At 40.2% G+C, this 27,481-nt stretch overlaps 1 protein-coding gene across 2 annotated transcripts in view; it reads right to left on the bottom strand.

Annotated features, from left to right (window-relative positions):
* LOC146327366 (kinase suppressor of Ras 1-like) overlaps nt 1-27,481 on the bottom strand; it is a 68,593-nt gene that overhangs the window by 5,241 nt on the left and 35,871 nt on the right. The window contains exons 3-12 of one of the 2 annotated variants that reach the window (XM_084716781.1): nt 13,698-13,845; nt 11,020-11,416; nt 10,221-10,384; nt 10,046-10,112; nt 5,794-5,877; nt 5,645-5,706; nt 5,262-5,374; nt 3,117-3,294; nt 2,721-2,778; nt 1,297-1,351 (exon numbers count right to left, since the gene is read on the bottom strand). In XM_084716781.1, the coding sequence (XP_084572907.1) occupies nt 1,297-1,351; nt 2,721-2,778; nt 3,117-3,294; nt 5,262-5,374; nt 5,645-5,706; nt 5,794-5,877; nt 10,046-10,112; nt 10,221-10,384; nt 11,020-11,416; nt 13,698-13,845 (1,326 nt within the window). Of the gene's footprint in view, nt 1-1,296; nt 1,352-2,720; nt 2,779-3,116; nt 3,298-5,261; nt 5,375-5,644; nt 5,707-5,793; nt 5,878-10,045; nt 10,113-10,220; nt 10,385-11,019; nt 11,417-13,697; nt 13,846-27,481 lie in introns of both variants that reach the window. The other variant, XM_084716780.1, reaches the window with a different exon arrangement.

Below are 27,481 nucleotides of genomic sequence, written 5' to 3'. Positions count from 1 at the left end.
AAAGTTAAAGGTTGTCGGTTAAATAGGTTGTAATCCTGTTTAATATATGATCTAAGGTTGAAGAGTGTTGTTTCCCCCCTCCTCCTCCGCCCCAGACACCCCCAGGCAGGCTGCAGGAGCTCTGCAGGAGCTCTGCAGGAGCTCTGCAGGAAATTATTTGTAAATTAAAAATAAGAAGCGAGGATGAATCCTCCACTGTAAGTTGATCAGCTGTTTATAACTGTCAGTCGTCTGTCAGTGTGAAGTTCAGCCTGTTATCCTGACAACAAAAGCCCACTGCTCTGAAATAACACATTCTGGACGATGAGTCAAGCAGCTGCCTGTCTCACGACTTATGAAAATTCAGTATTAATTTGAACTCTGATTAATGTGAAACAGACATCCTAAACAGTTATTCTGTAGCTGTAGCCCTCATGTCAGGTGAACATGTTTCCTTGATCTCTGATGACACATCATGGTCATTTTATCATTTATTACAGTAGATATATTACAGAATTCACCTTTAAAGTAAAGTTAAAGTAAATTAAATTACAACAGACTTACAACAGACAACAGATATGAAACAGTACTGTAAACACTGGTGTTATTGATTTCATTATTATTGATATTGATTGATTGATTGTGCCAATGATATTAATTACAGTAGTGTTCCACTTAGCATAGCAGAGCTTTTCCTTCACAATTGCAGCACTGTGTTTGACCTGAATGGAACAGAACTTTAATTAGGATCATTGGCAATGCCTGTGTTTACTCTACCATTTCATGCCAAAATGGCTGCAGTGAAAAAGGTATACTTTAGGGAACGTGCCAGAGAATTTGCACATATCAAAACACCTGCCCTTATTATTGACCACATGCCTCAACTTTATGATTAAGTGGGATTGGTCATTCAACACACTTGGATGAAGGATATTTGCACATTTGGTGCTTCTGGAATTAACTTCTCTTATTTAAGAGAAAATCTAAAAGAAATTTAAAAGAATCTCGCTTCATGAGGCCCATTGTTTCACATCGATAGATTTCATTTTGGTCCAAAATACAGATTTTTACTCTCCCTGGGATTATAACCTGTTTTCTCCAGTAATGAAATCAATCACAGGACACAAGGTCAACTGGCAGTGATAGAAAAAAGGAAACATGCTCAACAACACTGAAATTGAGCAGTTCTGTAAACCACATGAGAACCACAGAGAACACAGGCAGAGAGGATACCCACGATAAAAGAAGCAAATAATACTGTTTTTCACTTCTTCTTTTTGTGATGGTACTGATTGTGTGTGGCTTCCAGTAACTCACCCCTCCTCGTTCTGCTGCTGTTAGCTGTGTGTCAGTAACAGACACCTGTGACACTCTGAGAGAAAAAAAACACATGAATTAGCAACCGACAAAATTATTTTTATCTTCATATACTTGTATAATACTCTACTGGATTTTTGAGAGTTTACTATATGTATTATCATTTATGTACTGTGTATGCTATGTACATTAAAGCCTGATTAATACTGAGTTTTTTATGTTGTTTTTTAAGAGTAATAAAAATCATAAAAACATGATAAGAGTCCTTTTAATTTGTGTTTTAGAATTGTGATTAAGACATGTAGTGAGCAGAACTTTTCAGTGTGAAAATAAACCGTTGGGTGCTCTCTGGTGGACAGACTGTGTAACTGACACTGTGTTTTTAAATTACTTCATGTATTTGGTCTGTCTGCTGACCAGGGCTGCACCATATTGTAAAGAAAAAAGTCATATTGTGATTATTTTGACTGAAATTGTGATTGTGATATGTGATACGATTAGTGGGAATGATCACTGTTGCACACATGTGTTTTCTTTCATCTGAAGAACAAGATTTTTAGGCCAGGGCATCTCTGCAGCACTGCTACTACATTATAATGCTGTTCTCTCATACATTTATCCTTTTCAAAAACATTGTGATTTGGTCCTGTGTCTGTGATTTGGATATTGCACTTGGCCATATAGTGATTTCAGTTCAATTGCTGACACTTCTTGCTACTTATCAGCTGACATATACAAAATGTGATCAATTAAATGCACACAATATGGCACCTACAACATTAACAGACATTACAGATGATAAAACTGGTTACAGTTAAACAGTTAAAACAGGTTTACAACAGGTTCCTGTTCTGCAGCACAGAAGATAAGATAAGACAAGATAACATCATAAAACAGAGACAGACAACAAAACACAAAAGACATTAACACGGACATTCAGAGAGGAGACGATACTCTGAGTTAAATTGGTGGTTGTGTGGTGTGTCCTTCCATCAGATAGCGTTTACATGACTGTTTGAAATGTGTTACACAAGTGTTACAGCTGTTTTTATAAGCCTGCACTGGGACAAGTGCATGTGAGACTGATCCACTGATGCGTTCCTGTCTTGTGTTCTGTCTTAGAACTAGATGAGGAGTGTTGGAGGTGTGGTATTGTTTTGACTCTGATAAAATTTAATAGCTTGATTATTTGTGTAGTTCTGAAAAGTTGTAGCGTTGTGACAGTACAGTGCCGTGGTGAGTCCAGGGGTAGAGTTGCTGTATATCTTGTAAGATCTATTGTTCAGCCTCACTATTGGTTTGGTAATTTAAATAAATAAATAAATACATTTTTGGACGGTAAGATACTGTTGAAAGAATTATTGCATGTAGGTATGTGTCAGAGACAGTGTGAGTGAGATATGTTCTGATGGTGTGTCTCTTACCCAGGCTCATGGTAGCTGGCTGAGTGTTGAACAGCAGGATATGTGGAGGCAGGAACATCTGTTGGGAAATACAGCTTCAGAATACTGCACTGTCATTGTTCAAAAACACTACATGAATACTTTACATCTTAACTTATGAATTCAGAACAGAGGATGCTAAATGCTTTTATGCTAAAGTGACTCTTTTGAAGGCACAGCAGTTTTGAAATGTTTGCACAGTCAAAGGATGTGAATTCATCAGATGGTCCTTTTTGTCCTCTGGAGGTTTTAAGATCCTGGAGCTGAGAATCACCTGATTCAGCTGCAGTTTGCTGGAAGATGCACAGACACTCCTGTTTCTACTAGATTACACGAGGCTTGTGTGTATGTGAGCAATACCAGAGACAGTGTGTTGACCTGGAAAGTGGAAGCGGTTGTCCCTGGAGCCCTGCGGTGACGGGTTGGCTGGTGGTGGGGTGGTGCTGACACTTGGGGGGTTACTTTGCTGGAAGTGTGCTGGGGAGGAAGGTGCAGACGAGGTGGCTGATGATGGGTTACTGCTGGAGTCCAGCTGGTTTAAATTGGGGGCAGGTTCCTGCTAAGACACACACAATTTGATTATTGGTGTGAATGCTGGAAGCATTCAGATCATACTGAATGTTCTTTGCAAAAAAATCTTTATCATTGGTGTGCATGCTGTTTTTCTCATTTATACCTTTCATACTTTCCAAAATATTCCTGGTTTTCCAGGAAAGAATGTTCAAAACTGACACACTTTCACACTTTTTCAACAATTTGAATTTTCATATCATTCATTCTTTTACACAATCATCAAATAAAGACACTCTTGTTGGCCAAGCAAAACATCTGTATTTGCCGATTCAATAATCAACTGCCTCTCTCCAGAATCCAGAAAACAGGTGGTTTATATATAGCAACATTATCATGCATACTTAAATTCTCCTCAGTGAAGCGATGCAGTTTAGCAGTCATAACACAAGCTTATATTATGTTTTGAGTCCCTCAACATTGTTAAGACTTTTAAGCAACTTTTAAATCCCATCTATAATTAGACCCTTTCCCACTTTTCCAACTCTTCCCACTCCTTCAGCTTCAGCTATTTCATACAAATTCAAACCAGCAGTTCATACACTGGTAGCTCCAAATCCATAATTTCAAAACGTTACCAGAGAATTACAGGACAGATGAGCTACCACTACCTATATTAAGGAGGGACAGGAAAAAGAATTAAATGATGAACATGTGCAAAAGTGTTTTTATACATCTTGTTCTATCTATTGGCTTGAATTCAGTAGGAAGAACCTTGTTCATTTCTTCCTTAGTCCTAAAATGAAGACATATTTAGTATCAACAAAGAAATTGTGGGAATGAGGGGGCAAATCACTGCCACATTTTCTGGAGCTGCTCCAAGATACAAATATTTCATGAAAGCATTTGGAGAATCATGCAACATATTTTTGTGCAGCAGATCCTGTTGACCTGCACATCACTTTATTTGAGTGACCTGACACATGGAATAACAGGAAATGACAGATGTGGGTAGTGGTGGCCTAAAGGTTAGAGATGGAAGGTCATCGGTTCAATCCCCCGACCAGCAGGATAAATCTGGGTGGGGCAAGTGAAAGGCAGCACTTGCCCCTCCCTCATTACCACCACTGAGGAACCCTTGACCCCAACTGCTCCAGTAGAGCTGCTCAGTGGCCGCAGATAAGACTGTGGTTGTACTGGGCAGCTTCCAGGTGTGAATATGTAACTGTGTGAATGTGATCAGGGCCTTCCTGCAAAAGAGAGCATCGCTCCCAGTGTACCAATCCTGAATAAATAATGGTTAAAAAAAAATAAATAAATAACGACTACTTGTAAATGATGACAAACTGACTATCCACAGTAGGTAACTGGATTCATCAAAGAGATTCGTGAGATGGAAATACTGACTGTCCTTCTGAGATTGAGAAAAGATCCATACATCACAAGATGGACAAATTAGATCAAATATTTGTCGGAATAAGAAACGTGGCCAGTGACCTCCATCCCATCATCATGGTTTAAAATGTCTTTTAAATTCCTCGGCATGCTCTACCAATCATATAGAGTTAAATACAAATTATGTAGTGCCCCACAACATATGCTAGATTGAAATGTGTGGATGATATAGTGCCTGGGGACTTTGTTGTTGTGCTGTATTGTTGTTGTTTTTTGCCAAAGAATAAATAAACAAAATTTAAGTGTGAATAAAAAATTTAGTTTAATGTCAACTTTTCAACATACCACACCAAAACAGTCATTATTTGACTTTTAAAGCCAGCAATGTGGCGTAGTTTCACTTTTTCAGCATCCAGTATTCACCCCACAATTTCTCAGAAACTGTTTCTCTGGCTATGATAGTAAATAACAGTAAGTACATTACACTGACAGCCTTCATTTCCTGCTAAACCTGACACTCCACATTTGTTGATTTAACACCTCGAGAAATCAGACGCCTACATTAGACCAGCAAACACTTCCAGACAAAGAATTATATGAAAAGAAAGCCTTACTCACCCTTTTGGTGACTGCCTTTGGTAAAGTGCCGAACTGCAGTGGGATCACCGCTGTGTGATCAATCCGGTTATTGATATCTGATGGCACTGATTCTGCCCTGCGCATCCTTGGCACTGCAAGTCAGAATAAAACATTAGCTGATTTTACATCACACTAAATATTGCAGCACAGGTTCACGTTTTTTCAGGTCAGTCTTAAAACAACAGACAAGGTGCACATTTGTAGGTTTGAACAGGTTTTGCTGGACGACTGGTGGAGCAACAGGAAAGAGGACTCGACTGCACAACTCAGAGACAAAATCTTGATATGGTCCATCTAAAACCACATTCCTTGTAAATGTCATTCCTATTGTGATCAACACACATTTATACTGTGTTGCTTACATGTGAGAAATGATATCCGACATGAGGGAGCATCTTTGGTACATTTGTTGTGGCACTTTAACCTGTGAACAGATGGAAATACCTCAGTGAGACCATAAGTAGATCTATAATCAAACAGAGTGGGGGAGTTTATATTCACATTCTCTTACTTGCAGTGTTTGCACTTGACACCAAACATCATGCTCTTGCGACACACTTGGCACGTCTGGGAGAGCCAGGACTTCGTTGAAAACCTACAAAAGAGAAGAAAAAAAACATTTCTTTCTGTAACTACTACTTTGTGCATGTCGTTAAGCTTGTATGACTAAAATAAAGCCCAGAGAAACTTCGGGAAAAGAAAGACGTCACTCAGTTCCTGCAACATTTCTCTGAAAGCGCTGCTGCAGCGTGCTTCAAAGCACAACATGTAGTTTTTGTTCATAGATGAAGAGGAACCTCCAAAGTCCTTCCACACAGACACTGTTGTGCAAGATAGTATGCAAGTGAGAACAGGTTAAGTGTGTCTGCTTTTTGTAGGAACATAAAGATAAATTACTGGACCAGGGTGATGTTTCAAAACCTGAACAAAAATCATGATCAGGACATACATTCTTCTTCAATAAAAAGTTGACAGTCTGAGGGTGGCGCAAAAGGAAAGCTGATGGAGTGTCTAGTAGAGCTGAAAAGATTAGATTATTTGATTAATTTTAATCAAATAATTTGTGAATGAAATACCTAATTCATTTTTTGCAATTAAAATTCATCCAGTAAGTATTATTTTTTTCTTGCTACATTGATTTGTTCAGATCTGATACTGTGTGTGTGACACATATCTGTAAACAAAGCATTGTCAGGGAAGTCAAAATGAAATTTCTTGTGCAAAGAATAGACTTTGAAGGAAACCTGTTTGGCCAGTGGAAAAGTCAGTCATGTGGTTTGTTGTGTTCTTTATCAGTAGTTAATACACGTAGATGTTATAACAATTCATTATGTAGTTTTGTAAGTTTGAGTCCTGGGGAGACACCAAATTTCTCTTTAGGATCTTGAGCTGAAAATGTTTGGGAAGCCCTGGATTGATTAATAGAAAAGTAATTAGCATCTATTTTGGCTTCACCAAATATCAAAAATTGCTGGTAAACATAGTGGAGCAATTCAAAGCTAAGAAGCCTGATGTTGGTGGAAGCTGGAAGGACAGATTGTAATCATGTGGCTCTGTAACAGCTGGATGTGTGAAAACGCAAATGCCTGTCGTAATGTTTTACATATCAATGTATTACTTAATGTCAGTGTTGTGTTTCCAGATTGTTTCTGTTGCCCCAGATTGACAAAAAAAAAATCAATCAACACAGGTTTAATTATCCTTACTGACTAATGAAACAGATTACATGTAATGCAATTAGTTAATCTGAATACAAAAAGGTAAGTGTATTCCATTACAATTACAGTTACAAAAGATGCATGCACAGTGCACACACAGCTGACAATTCAGTATCATGACCTCTAGCAACAAAATGCTTCACTGAGCGTAAATATAACCATTTTCTGTCTTAAAATCAATCAGTCAATCAATAAATTGCACACAACAAAGGAAGGAACAGCTGCACAAACTAATAAACCTAACAACCAACATAAAATACTTCCTCGTCCTTCCCCCCACTGTGGCAAATACAATAGTTGTTGTCTTTATGATACATTGTGTGAAGATCACAAGACATTACACAAGACTGTAATTCTGTTTAAATTAGCAGAAGGGAAATGTAACTATGGAATTTACAGTATGTCTGTGTCCACAAAAAAGCAGCCCAGCTCTTTTTCATCATGCAGCTCTGTCACTCAGCCAGCTGCTGAGGGAAGATGAGCAGAAAAACACTGACTGTGTGAAAAGATAAACAGTGGGTCAGACTGAGCTCGCTGCATTGTTCAGATTCCTGGATTCTCACAACATGCCATTCTTTCCACACACATGCACTGACTCCACAGAGGTTTGTATCAGAGGGCTCGCTGTCAGTCACACAGTCTGTTCCAGCTCCACTCTCACAGACAGAAAGAGAGCCACAGCAATGGCAGATCAAATCAATCAGACAGAAAATTCCTGAATCTGTCATTTGTGGACATGTCTGTTTGTAAAATTATGAAACATAGAGCAGATTAGTCCTTGTAGCTTCATCTCAGCCAGTCAGCTAATTGACTGAAAAAAGGCTATGTTAAGTCTGTGGGGTAAATTTATGGACATGGTTAGTTTATTTAAAACAGAAAGCAAACAGGACGGTCTGTAGGTGCATTATGGAAAGTTTAGGATCCAGTGTTTTTGGAGCTTGAACCACGCTAGGCACTAAAAGTCAGGACATTTCTGCATCTGTTGCTTCAATTCTGCACATTCTTCTTTAAATCTGCCTCTTGCTGGTCCACAAAAATGTAACCCATGATACTAAATCATGATTCATACTTGAGGTTAGGGTTTACAGTTGCTGTGGTTACAGAAGTCATTCAGGAGCTGCCTACAGTAAAACGTAGGTTTTGATTTCCAGTTAAGTATCACATTTCATGTGTTGATAGACTGTAAATAAAGATGGATGGCATGCTGAATATGAGCTCCAGCCCATACACTTGGAGGACGTAATGGTGAGCAGAGCTCGCCTCCATAGCATCAAATTATGCCAGCATCATAAGAACTTCCTAAAATGACAGAAACTTATTTGACATGTGCTGATTTTTTGGTTTAGACAATGTCCCATCTTCTAACATGGAGGGGTCGGGGTTATGACCTGTCCTGCAGACAGCCACCAGGGGACACTATGTCTTGGCTTCATTTTTGGGGAGCTGTCATATTGAACATTTTTATAAACCGTCATTGGTTGATAATACCAAAGTAATTGCTGCACTGTCATTACCACACTTAAAGGGACAGCTCACCCCAAAATCAACAAACATCCTAAATAAATCCATGTTGTCTGGCCTGTAGTTGGTGTGATTTGCAGATTTTTGGAGAAATCAGCAACAGAGATGTGTTCATTCTCTCTGGTATAATGGAACTAAATAGCACTTGGCTTGTGGTGCTCAAAGTGCCAAAAAATACATACAAATTCAAACTGAGTGTCTCTTTCCAGAAATCATGACCCAGTTAATCAAGATAATCCACGGACCTTGTTGTGTGCTGTGTAAGAACATGTAAGAACTACTGTCAGTTCATTCTACCAGAAAAAGAACATAGTTCCAACATGAAACTCTGTACAAAACTCTCTAAATGGATAAATAGCATCAGAGACCAGAGTAAAAAATATGTATTTTTGATTTGAGGGTGAACTGTGCCTTTAAGACTGCCATGGCCCTATTTGAAATCTCTAAATCTTTGCGGCCCACCCAAACCTTTCATCACAACTGCAATCAACACAGGAAACTAATCGTGTCAATGACAAGATACAAGATGTGTTCCAGCGATAATGTGACAGCTCACAAAATACAGTGGAACACCTGTTCAGCTCAGTCAGTAAATGAAGAATAAAATGTCATTTGAATCTCATGGCTTTGTTTTATTAGTTCAAATGACTTTTTGAACATTTTATGTAATTTTAAACTTATAAAGTTGAAACATATTTCTTTGTTTTTTATGACCTTTCAAGATCCACCTGCAGGGCATTTAGGGCCCAGCAGTGGGACATGTGCTACACTTTGGCAATCACTGGTTTACATTGTTTCATCCTCTGTGATGAAGGCCAGCACTCCACTGCAGAGGGTCAATCACAACCAATCATAGTTCTTGGTATCTCCATAAGGGACTGTAACGTCAATGTGTGGTTACATCAGTGTTGCCAGATGCAAAACACAACAATAAAATTATTTTATTTTAACAAAAACTATCGGTCATACAGAAACAACCTGGGAAGGGGCCAGGATACTACATTGAATAGCAAAACTGTGCTGTGTCCCATATTACACAGAGAGCCACTCATCTGAACATGGTGGCTAACTTTACAGTGAAACAATCACAGCTTACCACACAATCACTCCTTCTGCTCTTACCCGTCAAAATAAAAGCCCCAGGCCATGTCAGTACTTGACTAGCTGCTTGATCTGTGCCATGCTGATGTGATTGGTTGCTCTCAAACAAGGTTTTGTTGTGGGTTCATGGAAATGTTCATGGAGTTACTGATTGTGTATCATACAGTAGTTAAAATTGTGGTACAAATACAGTAATTATCAGGGTTACATTTCTGAGGAGGCACAGTGACCACGCAGCCTGAGAGAAACGACTCACCCCAACAATTCATAAAATGAAAAATAAAAAAATAAAGGGAAAAAGACCTTTATATGAACTAATATGTAACCTTTCACACAGTCTACAATCAGTAAAAATAATGTGACACATCAAAACAGCATAATGTACAGCAGCTGTCACATTTAAAGGGGCTGATGGGAACTGACCTGTGTGTTACGGCCAGGCCGATGTCTCTCCTCAGTGTCTGAGGGGAACTCCTGTGCACAGTCATACCTAATATGTCAAAAACACAGGCAGAGACGATGGATGAGACAGAATCACAGAGGCATGAGAGGACAATGATATCAGACCTCCAGTCTGGTATGTGTTGTAGGGACTCACTGTCCAGCAGGGTGGGGTTGGCAGGCATCATGTATGGGGCTGAGGCTGGGACAGGGCCTGGTGTCCGGGCGGACAGCAACGGTGAGCGCAGCGTCACGTCCTCAGGACTGTTCCCACAGCCATTGATCTGAATAGAGGCCAGCGCTTTGTTCTTCTTACCGGCCCTGCAGGACAGAGAGACACTGCTGTAACAACCACTGCAGTCCACTTCATACAAGTCAAAAAAGACCCACAGAGTAAGAGTTAGGGACAGATATGGTTTTTGATCTTCCTTCATTTCTACATGTGTGAGTGCAGAATGACACAAGACAGCCAGAGCCCTGTCCTGTGAGACTGTGCTGGACAGAATGAACAACTTAATGACAGTTTTGTTATTTATACAGTTTTAGCCTAAAATGTAATGAGGCTGGGTGGACAGAAAGCTCAACTGAAATCAAAAGTCTGAATCCTCAGGGAGCATGACTGTGCTCAGCACATGACATGTCATTCAGCCTGTAATATTATCAAATATCTTGTGTACAATTACACACACAAATGTACTTGTGTACATTTTGGGCTGATTATGACACTTGAAGACACAGTACAAAAATACATTACTTCATTCAGAACCATATGAAATTTACTAATTGGTATCTGCTGCATCACACAAATATTTATATTATATATTTTAGAAGTACTACAATTATTTTATTACAGACAGTGAAAAGATGGCAGGAAGTGATGGAGAGCGACGCAGCAGTTTTTTTCCAGTGTGATATTTAGCAGCTAAACAGCTTTTAGTATTCATTGTAAAACCCACTTGTGTGTAGCTGGCTCCTCAATGCGGTTGGCCAGCTGTGACTCATGACTCTTGCTTCTCGTCAGGGCGATGTTGGGGAAGAGCTGCAGCAGTTTGCGAGAAGGCAGCGGTGGTGTGTGGGAGGGTTTGGCTGCGCGTGTCTTCGTGGCTCTGGTGACTGGAGGGCTGCTCTGCTCCGGGGTGAAGGCATCAGGCATTTCCTCAGCTGATATGTAAGGTCTCTGCTCATCTGAACAAGGCACCACTGAGATGGAGATGGAGCGGCCGTGGCTGCTGGGGGCCTGCAGGGGGGTGGTAGGGCTGCCGGAGCTGGAGAGGGGGCTGATGGGAGAGAGGGCATCACTGTCCGTTTGGGGATCAGAACTGCAGGAGCCTGAGTCAGACCTCGGGTCACCTCCTGGAGGCAAAGAGTGAAGAAAAGCACATGTTAGCAAGTACAGCACACATTGTCAGAATATAATGAAAGTATAATCTGTTTTACCAAATTGATGTAGAAATTCAAAATATATCTATCCAGTTGGTCTCTATATCTGAGCCTTTCTTACCCTCAGGTGTGCAGACACTACAGGTTATACCAACCTCTTTTTAAAAACACAAAAATGTGAAAGTATCAATATTGTTTCAGTAATGGCTGAAAAAAAAATACATATCACGCATCCCTAGATTAAAGGATAAATAAATGAACCCTTGTTACAACCCCAAGTTGGGCTAGGGGATGAGGGGTGCAACATTAAATAAATTTACCCGGGAGATAAAGGAAGGAAGGAGAACTGAGACAAAGATATAAACAAAAGTTCATTTATTAATAAGGTGTGTCAAATTAAGTTAACTAATTAAATAAAAACAGGTTAACTTAACCTACTAAATTAAACAACAAATGCACACACAAAAGACCATGTGTCCATGCTAGCCGGGGAGGCTAACAAGAACACAACACAAACAACACAGAGTGCCTTTGCTAGCTGGCGGGACTAGCAAAGCACATAGGGGCGCCCAGACGAATGCCCTTGCCAACCACGGAGGTAAACAAGGCACATGAAACACAAAGACAAGTGACTTCACTAGCTGAAAGCGCTAGTGAAGCACTTGTCGACCGCCATGAGTAGTCTAACCTGCTGCTGCAGGATTAATCTACAGACTAGCAGACTTTAGTCTGCCGAATGGCCCACTGGCCTTGATCGAATGGCCCTCCGGCCCTGACATGTGGACTTCGGTCCACCAAATGGCCCACTGGCCCCGACTGGGGGCTCGTCCGGGATCTGAAAAAGTAACAGGAAACTGTTACATTGTGTAGGCAAGTTTTCTTTGTGTTGAGGCTGTCTGTTTACTGTCATGGTAAGTGTTAGTGCTTTGATGTCAAACCATTGTCTAGCCTTTGTGTATTTGTTGTGTAAAACCAAGATAGTCAGGTGAGTGTCCAGCTAAGCTGCCCGTTAGCCTTTCCATCGGGCACTCTTTTGTTATTTTGCCTTTTTTATTTTCAAAGCTAATCCTGGGTGGGGATGAATTTCTCCGACGGGGGCAGGCTATTCAGGGTTTCGACCACTGAAGCTAAGCCTATAAGTCGCCTCGAGCCTGGCAAGCTCCAGAAGATAGGTAGGTAAAGTTTTCGTTAGGCAGGATCTAGGGAAAGTTGTTGTTGTGTGGCTAGTGGGTTTTTTGTGGTAAGGATGTGACAGTGCTTAACTTACCATGTAGTACTTGTGCTTCATACTGGGTAGTTGCAGCTGGGCCTTTAGCATCAGTATGGCTCAGTTAGCAATGTTTAGCAGGTAAGGTTGTTGTCTGGCCTTGATGCTACAGTTCATCACCCAGTAAGTATGGCAACCCTTTTGTTTGATCTGTGTTTAGTGTTGTTGTGGCACGTATGTAGCATCGTTCAAACTATGTGGTTTGATCTTATGGGAGGGGGTGTTATGTGCCACAGTATCTGTGTGGTGCTGTTCTCTCCTGTGCCCAGGTTCTGCCCCTCCCCCCTTGCAGATTGCAGTGATTGGCATCAGGTGCAGCTGCTCTGCAATCAGGACCTGGTGCTTAAAAACCTGGAGAGTGCAGCCAGTCAGGGCCAGTGGGTCATTTAGTGGACCGAAGTCCACATGTCAGGGCCGGAGGGCCATTCGATCAAGGCCAGTGGGCCATTTGGCAGACTAAAGTCTGCTAGTCTGTAGATTAATCCTGCAGCAGCAGGTTAGACTACTCATGGCGGTCGACAAGTGCTTCACTAGTGCTTTCAGCTAGTGAAGTCACTTGTCTTTGTGTTTCATGTGCCTTGTTTACCTCCGTGGTTGGCAAGGGCACTCGTCTGGGCGCCCCTATGTGCTTTGCTAGTCCTGCCAGCTAGCAAAGGCACTCTGTGTTGTTTGTGTTGTGTTCTTGTTAGCCTCCCTGGCTAGCATGGACACATGGTCTTTAATATGTGCATTTGTTGTTTAATTTAGTAGGTTAAGTTAAGCTGTTTTTATTTAATTAGTTAACTTTAGTTAACACATTTGTTAATAAATGAACTTTCATTTACATCTTTGTCTCAGTTTTCCTTCCTTCCTTTTTCTGTATGTATTTAATGTTGCACCCCTCATCCCCTATCCCAACTTGGGGTCGTAACAACCCTGATACGATTTCTTGTATATTTTTTTTTATAATCATCTGTTCCTCTGAGTGACACAGGGTTCCTGCTTCACCTGGTTCATTGGCGCTCTTCAGACAGGAGAGGGCGGCAGTGAGGCGAGAACGATCCTCTGAGTTGGAGCCCAGGCGTCTCATCTTGTCCTGCAGCTCAGAGCTGGACATCTGCAGCAAACCGTCCACTGAGAGATTCCCTGCTGCAGCCTGCAGGAGACAGGGAGGACATCTCTGTCAATGACTGCAATAAGATCAAGACAAAACTGCAACAAACAAATCTGTACTGACAATAATAAGCAGCATTTTTCACCATTTTCTTACATTTCATGGACCAAATTGATTAATTGAGAAAATAACTGACTGAATTATCGATGATAAAAATAAAAAATTAGTTGCAGCGCTAAAAATACTATATTGGTTGAAACAATTTTACTTTATTATGTAGTGACTTAATTCAAACGTAAGTGAAAGTAATCAAGTTACATTACTTGGCAAACAACATGCCATCATGTTCTGAGGCTGCACTCTGAATAAAGCTCATCTAGAAGCAGCCAAAGATCTTGGAAGAATCTTTCTTCAACACCCCTCAAAAAATGATCTGCCCAGAGGTCAGCCTCACTTCCCCAGCTGATTTCACTGTTTTCTCCTTTGTCTCTACTTTGTCAGTATGATTTCCAGACACCAGTGTCTTTTACTGAAATTCTGAATATTTATTGGGCAACATCAAGTGAAACACTGCTCTTATAACCAGTAGGGTGTTTGTTTTCTGGCCTGTTCTGAACCACCAAGCTGTTTATGGCTACAGTTTGCAAATGAAAAAGACAAGAAACTCAACACATAATGTTACACATTGCTCTTATATCACTACACTGACTTGGCTGATCCATGGCCTAAGAAGTGTTACGAGCCTAACAAGTATTACAGCCTAATGTTTTTAACATTAATGTTAACAAATGTAAAATTAGTCCCCCTGACTCCCACACCATCTTCCCCTGGGACTCTGGTCAGTATAAATATTGGTAATTTGTAAATAATGATAAATTACTGTGTGAAATTAACACTTCTTTTTATATATTTAGGTCTATTTCAAATAAAGTCCAATTCATTCATCCATTTGAAATAAAATCATGTGTGACCCTTAAGTTAAATTCATTTCTTCTGTGGATTTAAAGTGATTGTTTTATATATCTGGTAGCCTCGCTGCTCTGCATTTGGCCTCCATGCCCTTGAAAAATGATCAACACCGAAGACCAAGTGGCTTCATCCTTAAAGTGATGAAATTCCAGGCTTGACTGTAAGTGTGTTTGTGTGTTCATTCCTAAATGTTTGTACTTCTCTTCTTGGTCTATGATGATAAATGTCTTCTACACAGTCTTTATAGCTGCACTCAGGCTTACTGAATTCTTATCTGCTGATGCATCAGTCACAGGAAAACAGCATCAGCAAAAGTAAGAACAGCCTGTCAGAAAGTCTCGCTTCGCCAAGACATAAAGACATTTATGACTGCAGTCACTGCAGCCTCAGGACGCATCATTTGAGTTCAATCAAGACCTCTGACAAAGCATCAGGAGAATCTCTACGGCTGTGTGTGCGTTTGTGTGTGTGTGCGCGCACATGTGATCGCTGGACATAGAGTTTGTCCGCAGCTAATCTTGAATACAACTGGACTGATCAGTCTCATTTTTTGCGACTGTACAATCTGTGATTCACAATTTATGAAAAATCTTGAAAAAATCTTTTCTTTGGCTCCATGCCTGTGACAGTCATGGCCACAGGCATTATGTTTGAGGTCATCCCATTCTTGTGAACGTGGTCTCTCTAAAACACCTTCAGGGAATTTCTTCAAACTTGACAAAAAAGTCCACTTGGACTCAAAGATGGACTGATTAGATTTCGACGGTCAAGGGTCACAGTGACCTCACACAACAAGTGTCTGGATATAACTCAAGAATTGATATGGAAATTATGAAAAAATCAATCACAATGTTGGGCTTTCATCCAAATATTCTTTTCAGGTTGCCTGGCAAGGATCTGTACTCTACTGAGCGCACTCTTCTAGTTGTTATTCTATACATTTTTTGATTTCATTTTAGTTTACATGTCTGCAAATATACAGAAGTGTTACGTGTTCAGCTGTCGACGAGAGGACTGATACACATTCAGAAACCAGAGAATAAGAACTGGAACCCTGTAGTAAATGTCAGTTTCTCTACACTATATATCATATAGGCTCCACGCAACACCATGTCTCTAACGCTTAAACTCTTAAAGGGAAAATTCACCACTTTTCATCTGGAGGTCCTGTCAGTGTTGGTGGGAGATATAGTCAATTGAAGCAATAAATTCTTCATATTGTTAGGTAAGGATGAGTTGTCCTCCACAGAGCAGTGCCAGCAGTGTCTACATGTGCCAGGATGCATTGTGCTCCCGATGCCCACACCCATGTTGCTATGTATCATCACCAACAGCCAACAGCTATTACTTTGTTGGCCAAAACAAAGCCTAGAAGCCCCCCTGGCTACCCAGACGTGTAAGCAAGAAATACAAGCTGAACCTTTTTTACCATGTTTGATGAATTTCCCTTGAGGGAATATCTTATCTTATCTCATATCTTAAGATATGTTCAAGATATATGGGATGACGTGAAAGCCACAGAAAAAGCTTTTTTGTCAGGTTTACAAAATTGTGAAGCCTTCAGCATCCAGTCAGGAACGTGCATGAAAAAATAGGCTGATCAGTCCAGTAGAGTGTAAGATAAGCTGTGGAGATGATGCAAGTCTGTTGATCACTCATGCACACACACGTGGAAGCAACTGGTCTTGCAGCTTCAGAATTCAACTTTCTTGGTCAATACAGCAGCACTGAGGAATTTATTGCTTCAGCTGACTATAGTTCCCATCAACAATGACTGGACATCCACATGAGAAGTGCTGAATCTTCCCTCCCAGCCTCTTCAACAGCAAGACACCACAGCTTCACTTGTTGAGTCACTGCCGTGACGTGTGGGAGCTGTCAGGGTCAGACGTGCTCTGACACTACTCAGCTGTGGCTTGTATTTTTCCTCATCAGTAGGTGTGGTTTGTAAATTCTGACACTGTAGATGGAATCTAGTCTTTCACAGCTTAATTTAGTTGTTGAGTACCGTGGAAGTGTGTGGTACCAAAACCAAAATAACACACTGAAACACAGTGACGTCAGCATTATAGAGAAGTTCAGGTTACTGCCTCATTCTTGCTAAGACAAAGAGAAAGGGCACACAACAGAAAGAGGACGAAAAGAATGAGTGAGCAGGATATATTTAGCAGGACAAACAGTGACCAGACTGTGACCTGAACCTTTCTACTGTATAATATTCTCCTCAGATGTTTGCTCATGTCATATGTCAGCTCTGTTCCTCTGTGGTGGAGCCACATTACACAGCAGTTATCATCACAGTTGAGAGAGTCACTCTGATACAGTAACTAATTGCCTGTTAAAAATGTAGTCAGTAATGTAATCCAAGTATCAGAATATTAAAGTTATTAAAGTAATGTAACTTGAACTCAAAAATATTCAGTTTATTGTCAGAGAGGAGTAAAGAAATGAGAAAATATTCACATTTAAGAAGCTGAAATCAGAGAATTTTGACTTTTTTTTTGCCTCATTTCTTTCTGTAACTGTAATAGAATACAGTTACCTTTCTTCGTATCCAGATTATGTAATCCTGTTACATGTAATCCATTACCGTCCGAGCCTGGTTATCATAACATATCATAACATTTGCTAATTGAAACTTCATTCTGTTCGGCCAATAAAAGTTACTACTCTTCACTTTCATCCATGTTCCCTGGATGTGAGGGGCCACAGTTAAAGATCTGAGATGTGAGACTGTTTCTTTGTAGGCAGCAGGACAAGCTTCAATAGAGTATATGTAAGCAGAGACAAGAAGGTGACACATGGACCCGTCACTAGGCTGATGTACTTTTAATTCCGTGTGAATCTAATGAAAACCAGGCTGTCACGTGGGAAAAACTGTCTCACTTGCAAACAAAAGCAGAAACTAGACACGCTGATATTAGAACAAGTCAGTATCAACAAATGTGGGAATTCACAGGTTTTACCATAAAAGGCATTTGGAGAGAAAGAAAAATAGATGTGGGACTAAACTGTCAAATCAAAAAGCAGTCCACTGTCAGATTGTTTCTGACTGGCTGTAAAATGGCAGATCTGATGCCAGACTGATTCCTGGAATCTGCTGGCAAACTGTGAACACAGGGTTTACTCTACACCGCTTCTATTTTACTGGAATGTTGTTTTCTCAGCCCTTGGCGTGTGTGTGTGTGTGTGTGTGTGTGTGTGTGTGTGTGTGTGTGTGTGTGTGTGTGTGTGTGTGTGTGTGTGTGTCTGTGTGTGTGTGTGTGTGTGTGTGTGTGTGTGTTTAATGAGGAGAATGGGGGAAAGGGATTGGCTTAATCTCCTGGCAACTGTGTGTTTCCTGCATTGTGTCCATACTAAGTGGAATGGACAGGCTGGGATAACAGAAGCCTCAGTATTTGTATGTGACATGTTTGAGAGACAATGCTGAGACTGAAATTGGTGCTTCTGCATTCTGTGTCAAAATGAAAGCTGAATATAATTTCTTCAGCAGGCTGAGTTATATGAATTAAGGGAGCATCTTCCAGTGTTACAGTCTTTTTAGTATAAAATTGCCGTGTCATTTCTCCACAGACAGTGTGTCTTGCAGCAGGAACATGTCCTGCTTGTTGCATGTGTAGAATAATGTAACTGACGCTCTTTTTAAAGGAGCAATGTGCAACATGGCCACCAGAGAAATTGCTAACTAGGGCTGTGATGATAACAGCATTACCGCGGTAACACGATGCTTAATGTGGGGTTGAGCTCATTACCGTCACCACTGCAAATTTTATCTGAAAGGGTCAATCTCACGTTGAGATCAGTGCATTGATCTATTAATACATTTATGGATCAGTGCTGTCTCACACAAATCAGGAACACAACATCTGGATGGTTCACAAAAAAAAAAACAGAGTCTCTGATTGGTCAGCAGACTCAACCCAAGGCCACGTTCACATGCATGTGCACACTGTCTGAACTGTGTGTGTGTGTGTGTGTGTGTGTGTGTGTGGTGTGACGTGTGTGCAAGATAACACCAGATGAGCAGTATGGAGACATTTTGTTTTTTATTTTTTTTTACCTTTGTTTGGGAGATTCTGCTACACTTTTTCCTGTGAAACTCCAGCAGTGTTTTGTGGACTAAAATACCTAAACCCGACCTTCAATTGGCATGAGTGTGAGTAGATAATGACTGTTTTTTTTTTTTTTTTTGGGTGAACTATCCCTTTAAGTAACCAAGGTGGATCAATCACATGCTGCACAACTTCAAATATGCAGACAGCAAAATTCAGGATTTGTGGGAAAACAAACACCAACCCTGAGTCATTAGGTTGATTTATGGAGGACTGTGAATCCCAGCAAAGATGAGAATGTTTTTGATATCTTCCCTTTTGTACTGCACTAATTTCTGTTAGCACAGTGCATTACAATATCACAAAGGCTACATTTATTACTGAGCCTTTCATCTGCAGATCTGCAGATTCTGGATAACCGTGGACAATTTTTCATTGGAAGCAGTCTCTCTCAAAGAAACAGTTCCTATGAAAACTGCTGATAATGAGAATTTTCCAGGCTAACCAGGACATAGTTTCTGTAAGCACATACTGCTGCTGTTTTTCATTTATAATGCTGTGAGAAGCACGCATAAAAGTCCATCCACCTGCATTGTATAGTGGTGTAGGAGACAGAAACAACTAATAACCCCCAAACTATCTGCAGCTATCTGCAGGGCTGGGAAAACCAGCAGCATCTCGTCTCTCATTAGTTCATATGCATAATACATTTACCTGACAGGGACCTACGTCCATCCTCCTGTACAACACCACCTGCAGTCTCAGCCAGCTTGGTGGCTGCTGAGGCCCACTGCAGGATGGTCACCCATCACAGACTGCAGACTACTTTATTGTTTCACCCACTGCTCACACTGGTCTAGCACTTTAATCTTGCCTGAAAAGTTGTTCACGACCTGAACTCGTCAGGTCCCGTCGGGTTTGGGCACAGATCTCAAGCTCTACACTGGTCACAGTCTTTATACATTTCATTGACTCTGTCTGTTTGCACTACTTTTAATACATATCAGAGCAGTTCATGTTCCTTGTTTTCACCAGCTCATATTAGGGCTGAACTATTTTGAAAAAAATATCTACTTGCGATTATTTTGACTGATATCCCAACTGTGACATAATTTGCAATATTACAAGGAATGCTAACTGTGACATCATTATTTTTATTTTTTTTATTTAAATCATATTGCAGTAATTTTTGCAAGGATCTGACCAAACAGTAATGTGTTTTTACGTCTGTGAAAATATGCAGCATGGCGATATTTCATTTGAAATAGTAGTTTGACTAACATTTTGCAACTAAGAAATATTGCACCTCCTGCGATTTGAAAATTGCCGTCAGCCATAAAATTTCGATTAATTGTTCAGCCCTATTCCATATACAACTCTCACATAATAACTATCCATGTGAACTCTGTTTGGTACTGTGCTTTTATCATTCCACATTTTGTAATTTCATAATAACAATTATACATGTTTGCACTGCTTCTTATATTTTTGCTATTTTTCACATTTCACATTCTTTATTTTATTGATGTACACCGTCTATTGCACCATATACTGTTCTCACACCAGGACTAGTTAAGTACACTTAGAAATAAAGGTGCTAACAAGAACCACAAAGGGTTCTTCAGCAGGTCCCAATAGAGGAACCCTTTTTGGTTCCTGTTAGAACCTTTTAAAGGGGTTTCCTCTTGGAGCTTTTTCAGAAAGTTTAACCTAGAGCCAAACTTCAGTTATAAATAGAATCATCTGTACGAGGTTCTACCTAGAATGAGAGGCTCTGCAAAGAACCCTTCTATGGTGTAATGGTTCCATTCCATTCAGAACCCTCTCTGAAGGTCCTATCAGGAATCTCTCCACCTTCTAAGGGTGTCAACAAAAACCAGTCCAAGAGGTTCTACCCACAACCTCCAAGGGTATTCCAAGGGTTGTGTCTAGAACACATTCAGGAGGTCCTACAACAAACCTTTTCACATACTAAAAGGGTTTAAGGCTTTTATCTGTAACCCAACAAGGGAGTTCTACTGAGAATCCTTTTGTATTCCAAGGGTTCTATTTAGAACACCATGACAAGCCTTTTCCACCAACATGGAACCACCACTGTTACAGTTAAAGCACCTAATTTTGAACAGTTGTGAGCATTCACACCAAAGATAACCAGGTTTTGAATCATGGTTCCCAACTGGAACTCAAAAATAGCAGGTTTTCTTTGGGAACCAAAGTGGGCGTGTCATATTCTAGGTTGCTGTGCAGTCTGTAACACCCCCTGTTGATGATGCACAATGGTTCCAGCCAAACTGTGGAAATGTGGGCTGGTTTACTTTATAGCACCAAGGTTCCAAGCATCTTGAGCAAAATCCATTCAAGAACCAGAGGGGTTTTAAAGACCTTTTTATATTTCAAGGGTTTCATCTTGAACCTACCCACAGGGTTCTACTGAGAACCCTTTTATATTATGGTACAAAAAAGCACTGAAAAACCCTTAATGAAAAAATTCTTCAACGATTTCAACAAACTCTTAATAAAACCCTCAGTCTTACAAAGGACCCTTGAAAAAACCTCTCTTTGTCAGAAGCAAATGTTTCTGGGTATAACATCAGCCCTTCAGGTAGAACCCTTTTTGGATCCCTTATTTCTAAGAGTGTATTGCTATTATCTTTATTCTTTTTTTATTGTACTCTACTGCATTATTATATTGCCTAGTTTTCCCTTTATCATCATTTCTTTTCTATCCCTTCATATCTGTGCTGCTATGTCACTGAAATTCCCCTGCAGGGATAAATAAAGAGCTGCCTCCTTTCCTACCTAGTATCTGGGTGATGTCATGATTCACAAGAAGCAGGCTGTTGTGCTTTTCCCTGAAAACCTCGATAAAGCCTGTGGCTATTGTGTTCCCTTCTTCACCAGCAGTCAAAGCTTTCCTTTGGCCATGACCACAATGTTTCCTAACCATGACCAGATTTTTTTTTTTTTACCCAAACCGTGGTCTTTCCACACCCTTTCCAAGCAGTCATTTTGGCTGAAACTACAATCTTTCCTCAACCAAGTAGTTTTTGTGTTCACCAAACTTTAAACATTGCGGGGTGTATCTGGAAACAGATCTACACATTAAAAGACATATTACACTGTTTCTAACTGCCCTTTAGAATCACACATACAAGCATTTTCTCATCTGACAAGGATTACATCATCTGTCTGTGTCTCCAAAAACCCTTACAAGTCTCTGTTGGAGAAATAAATAAATTTTCTGATGCTTGATGTTTGATTTGGTTTAGGCACAAAAATAACTTGCTTAATATTTGAAAGATTGTGATTTGGATTTAAACGTTTGCTATAGCCAGGACAGCTTCGTCGAAATGTTTACAATAATTAACACTTGGATAAGCTCAGAAAAAAATGTTTTTGTTATTTGTATACTGTAAAAAATGGTTGAGACAACTTAACATTTCAAGGCAACTCACTGCAATATGTATGTGAGTTTGAAGCCCAATTCTTAAGTTTTGAAATAAACTTTAACTGACCTGAAATCATTAGTTGAGATCATTTACTTTTCTTCTTTAGATAAACTTGAATCTTTGAATTCTAGAAACTAAAAGAAAAAAAAAGAAATTTAAAAAATTGCTAACAGTGAGCTGCAAAACTGATTGTTCTTTCTTTTAGTGCCTGAACAATTAAATAGCTTCAATTGAAAACATTAAAACCCACTTTCACTTCAGTTAATTTACTCAAGTTTTTAAAAATACGTTTTGAGTTTTAAGTTTATCTTAAGAAAAAAATTAAGACATTTTCTCAAAAAAAGATCAGTAGTTGTTAAATTTTTTTTTTAACTTAAGAATTTGACTTGGGATCAAAACTAAACTAACTATAAATCTATTGCAGTATGTTGCCAACTTTTTCATTTTTACAGTGTAACTGATTTGTAACAGTTAAAGCAGTGACTAGGGTTGTCAAAAGTATTTAAGTATTGATATTCAATACCACTTATTAAAAACAATACAATATATGTGAATTATAGTACAGAATCTATAAAAAAAAACAACTAAGATCTAAGTACCCTCAACAAAAATATAAATGCACAAACTATAAGTATTAAGTTAAAATGACCTTTCCCTTAACATGCCCCAAAATATTATTTATTTGTCTACAGCTTTGCTTTGCTCAAATCAAGTGCCCCAGTTTCAACTGACCACTCCCAGTGAGGACACTCATGTGTTGAGTTAATCCATCCATGAATCTTGTGGCACGTGACAGTGTGGTGGTCAGTCAGCGTGACCAGTACACAGCCACTCCTTACAGCTGGCACAATAAAAGGCCACCCCAAAATGTGGACTTTTGTCACTTGTAAACGTGCCACAGATGATACAAAACATGAGGGAGCGTGCCATTGGTGTGATGAGTGCTGGAATGTCAGTTAGGGCAGTTGCAGCGCGCTTTAATGTTAGTCATTCCACCATCAAGCGACGAGTCTCAGTTTCAGCTGTACCGTGCAGATGGCAGACTTCGCGTATGGCGCCATGTAGGGGAGCGTTACGCTGACGCCAATGTCATCCGCCGGGTGGCACATGGGGATGCTAGTGTCATGGCGTGGGCAGGCATATGCCATGGACAGTGCACTTGTTTCCATTTTATCGATGGCAACTTGAATGGGCAACAGTACAGAGATGAAATCCTGCGGCCCATCGTTGTGCCATTTGTGCATCTTCATCATGTGACTTTCCAGCATGACTATACTCGCCCCCATGTTACCAGGATTCGAATGGACTTCCTGGATGAGGAGGACATTCCTGCTCTCAACTGGCCACCATATTCCCCTGACATGTCGCCCATTGAACACCTTTGGGATGTTCTGGATAAGCGTGTGCGACAACGTGTTCCAGTACCAGAGAACGTCCACAGCTGCATGAGGCACTCCAGGAGGAATGGGACAACATCCCACAAGCCACTATTGACAATCTGGTGATGTCTATGCGCCGCAGATGTGCTGCTCTGCATGACGCCAAAGGTGGACACACTCGGTACTGAGTGCTGTGAACTCTGATCGCTGAACATGCTGTGTTCGCTTTGTGAACTCATGGACTGTTGCATAAAGATTTGAAAAACTGGTTGCTAGTGAAGCCTGAAATGATACTGAGTATATACCCAAATTGTTGTGCTCATACATTGTTGATTAGTTATGAGATAAAGTAGAAAAACTTTTCGTGCGTTTAAATTTTTGTTGAGTGTAAAAAAAAGAAAAAAGAAGAAGATCATGACAACTCTAGCACTGAAACTAATATCTCACTGAAAGGAGCATTTGATGAGAAGATGTACGTGTCTTTTTTTAAAGTTGACCTGAATGCTCTGAAGCCTCTATCATTGCCATGGTAACTGATGTCCAAATCATTAACTGAATGCTGTCTTTTTGGAGAGAGGAAGGAGACGGTGCGTGGGCTGCACAGAAAAAGAGCTAAAATACTGATAAAGAGCGAAAAATGGAGATTGCCAGCAAAAAACTCAAAACTTGCTTGCTTGTCAAGTTGGAGTAAACAAACATTCGTGAGCAAATCCCGCTGAAGCTATCAGAAACAGTCTATTGTGTTGCTTACACAACAATCAAGGACCTGGCAGATGACTGATGCAACGATATCTATCAATCAAGGTACCAAGGTCATCTGTTTCTCATTATACAACACAAGGTTGCACAACAAAATTATATAAACTGACTGAACAACAAACCAAATTCATGGCAATGGTCGGCCTGGAGGGCATTCCAAGAAAAAAAAAAGAGCTGTTTGCCTTTTGCCAAAATTGGAACTGCATCCTCAAGACTTTTAGAGTCTGCTCTGGTGGCTGTTCTTGTGTAACTTTCTCTAAAACGCCTCCAGCTCTCACCACACTAACAGAGTGTACATTCCAGGAATTCAAAGATAAGTTTAATGTTTTTTAAAGGACACAGTAAAATGTGGGGACAACCTTCAGAGAGAAGGTGGCTGCTGCAGCCAGGGACAAAAGGCTGACTGTCAGAATGATCGAGGAAATATTTATCAGATCACCACATTTACAGCTGATGTAATAAATACCATCAGATTAAATAATCTTATGAAATCATTCATCCAACTTTATTCAGTCAGTGCTGTTTTTTTAATGCTTTGTGTGCCAGATCATATTAGAGTGCATACATCATTATATGAATTACATATTTTGTTTAAACTCTCAGATTTATTTTAATTATGTGATTATTGATTATTTTTGTATTTTCCATTTGAATATGGTCGCCATGGGAGCCACACCAAAATAATGACATTGTACTGGGCAGCCCTGGATCTTCTCCCAACTATGTGCGCAGCCTGTGCTCACCCAATCACAGAGCCTCAAACACACCCTGCGTCAAATCTGAATTACCACTCAATAACTAAAGGGACAGCTCACCTCAAAATCAAAAACACACATTTTTGCCCCTGGCCTGTAGTGCTGATATTCCATATAGATTTTTTTGTTGTGAGATGCAGAGTTCTGCAGATATCAGCTGTAGAGATGTCTGCCTTCTCTCCAATATAATGGAACTAAGTGGCACTCAACTTGTGGTGCTCAAAGCTCCAAAAGGAAAATACATTTGGAAAATTCAAAACCAGTGTCTCTTTCCAGACATAATGACGTTGCTACTCAAGATAATCCACAGACCTTGTTGTGAGTAGTTTCACGTAGGAACTACTTTTGTTCGGCAGAGGAATCTACCAGACCTACGTTCTTTCCACTCACAAGAAGTCACAGTGGTGCAGTCATGGGTGTACAGCGTGGGTGAACACACAGCCCTGCGGGGCTCCGGTGGTGAGCACAATCCAAACTGTTTGGGGTCTGTTTGTGAGAAAGTCCAACATCCAGTTGCAGTGTGGTGCTCAGGCCCAGAGTGTTCAGTTTGCCAACAAGCCTCACTATGACATGAAATTGTATTTATTAATCACCGCTAGGGTTGTGTCATGTCAGTGAGACAGGTGACAGCTGAGCAGGACAGTTGGAGGTTGCTGTCAGAAACAATTCCTACTGCTTGGCCTTTGAACAAGTAAAACAGACTCTAAATGAGCGTCTTCTGAAAAAAAAAAGATATTCTCATGGCTCAGTAGAAGGGCAGTGAACTGCATATTTCTAGTTGTATATGAACACAAGAGATGCACACCATACAAACACCAGCTAAGCATGTAGGAAAAGAAATGAATGAAAAAGATTACACAGTAAGGGAAAATGGTATGAGAGAGATCTTTCTTCAAAAAAGGATCAGAGCAAGTTGCCATTTACGTCCACATCCTTTGGGCTTTTACTTTTTTATACCTTTAATGATGTAACAGCTCAAGATATGACAGAAAGAGTCGGGGAATGACACGTAGCAAAGGGCAACAGGTGGGAGTCGAATCCTCGACTCCGCTGCAGAGGACTCACAGCCTCAGTACATGGGACGAACGTCCCACTATCTGAGATACCAAGCCATCCATTTACATCCATCCTTTCCAGAGTCATAGTGTAGAAGACTTTGAAAGAATTTAATAAAAGGTATTACATGTATTTTTTAGTAAGTTCTCACTATACATGTGTGATTTCAGTGAATCATTTCCAGGTAGAAACATACTGTCTTCACTTTGCCAGAGGACTGATAGAGAGCTGAACATTATGACATCACAGTGAAGTTGACCTTTCACCTTTTGAATTTAAATGTCAACACTTCATCATTTTATCCTGTTAGATATTTGTGTGAAACTTTGTTACATTTAGTGAATTAATTCTTGAGTTATGGTCAAAAAAGTGTTGCCTTTGACCACCAAAATCTGATCAGTTCGTCCTTGAGTCAAAATGGATGTTTGTACCAAATTTGAAATATCCAGATCTCAGTTTGGCCAAGTGCAGCATCCAGATTGCAGAAGCTGCACTTCCCCAAACACTACACACTGAAACACTGTGGTGCCACAGAAATGCACCGGCCCACAAACCGAACCTCAAGTCATGACAGACACAACAAAACCATCACCATCACCTGGATGGACGGACAACCAAAAAACATAAAGCCTCTGGCCACTGCTATCGCCCACATGGAGGACACAAATAAAAACACGAATTTGCTTGTGAATTTGTGAGTTAAGCCAAACATTGGGGATATTTAATCACACAACAACCAGTTTGATTGCACAAGCAGGTGATTCATGTTTCCAAACTCATGGCACCGTTCTGCCCGGGGGGAAATTCACAAGAAAAAAAATGAGCAGTTGAGATGAAGTGTCCTTTGAGATTGTGCCCTGATGAGATTTCTCATAAACTAGAGATGGCTTGATACCACTTTTTCATGTCTGATACAGATATTGATACTGCAGCCTTAAGTATCTGCTGATACCAGTACCAAACAATACAGTTTTTACTCCTCTCTTAAACAACTAAGCTATTAGTAATACCACTAAACATCATGCTTAATCTGTGAAACAAATCTCTTCCCCTAAAAGAAGAAACACACAGCCCACAACCTGACCTCAGTTATACTGCTGCTTCCTTTTATTTCAGCATTTTCACACAGCATTTTTGATTGGTCAGCATCATTCAAACTTCTAAAATTAAACCTAATTCCAGAAACTTTACATTCTCTCTCTACAGCATGTCTCTCAAACTAAGCAATTTGTGAGATATGGATGGATATGGATTATATC

The sequence above is a fragment of the Lutjanus erythropterus genome, chromosome 4 (assembly GCF_056507025.1).
Source record: "Lutjanus erythropterus isolate fLutEry1 chromosome 4, fLutEry1.hap2, whole genome shotgun sequence".
Classification (NCBI taxonomy): domain Eukaryota; kingdom Metazoa; phylum Chordata; class Actinopteri; order Lutjaniformes; family Lutjanidae; genus Lutjanus; species Lutjanus erythropterus.
Note: the sequence above shows the minus strand (reverse complement) of the source record. Positions and strands in the feature narration are given on the sequence as shown.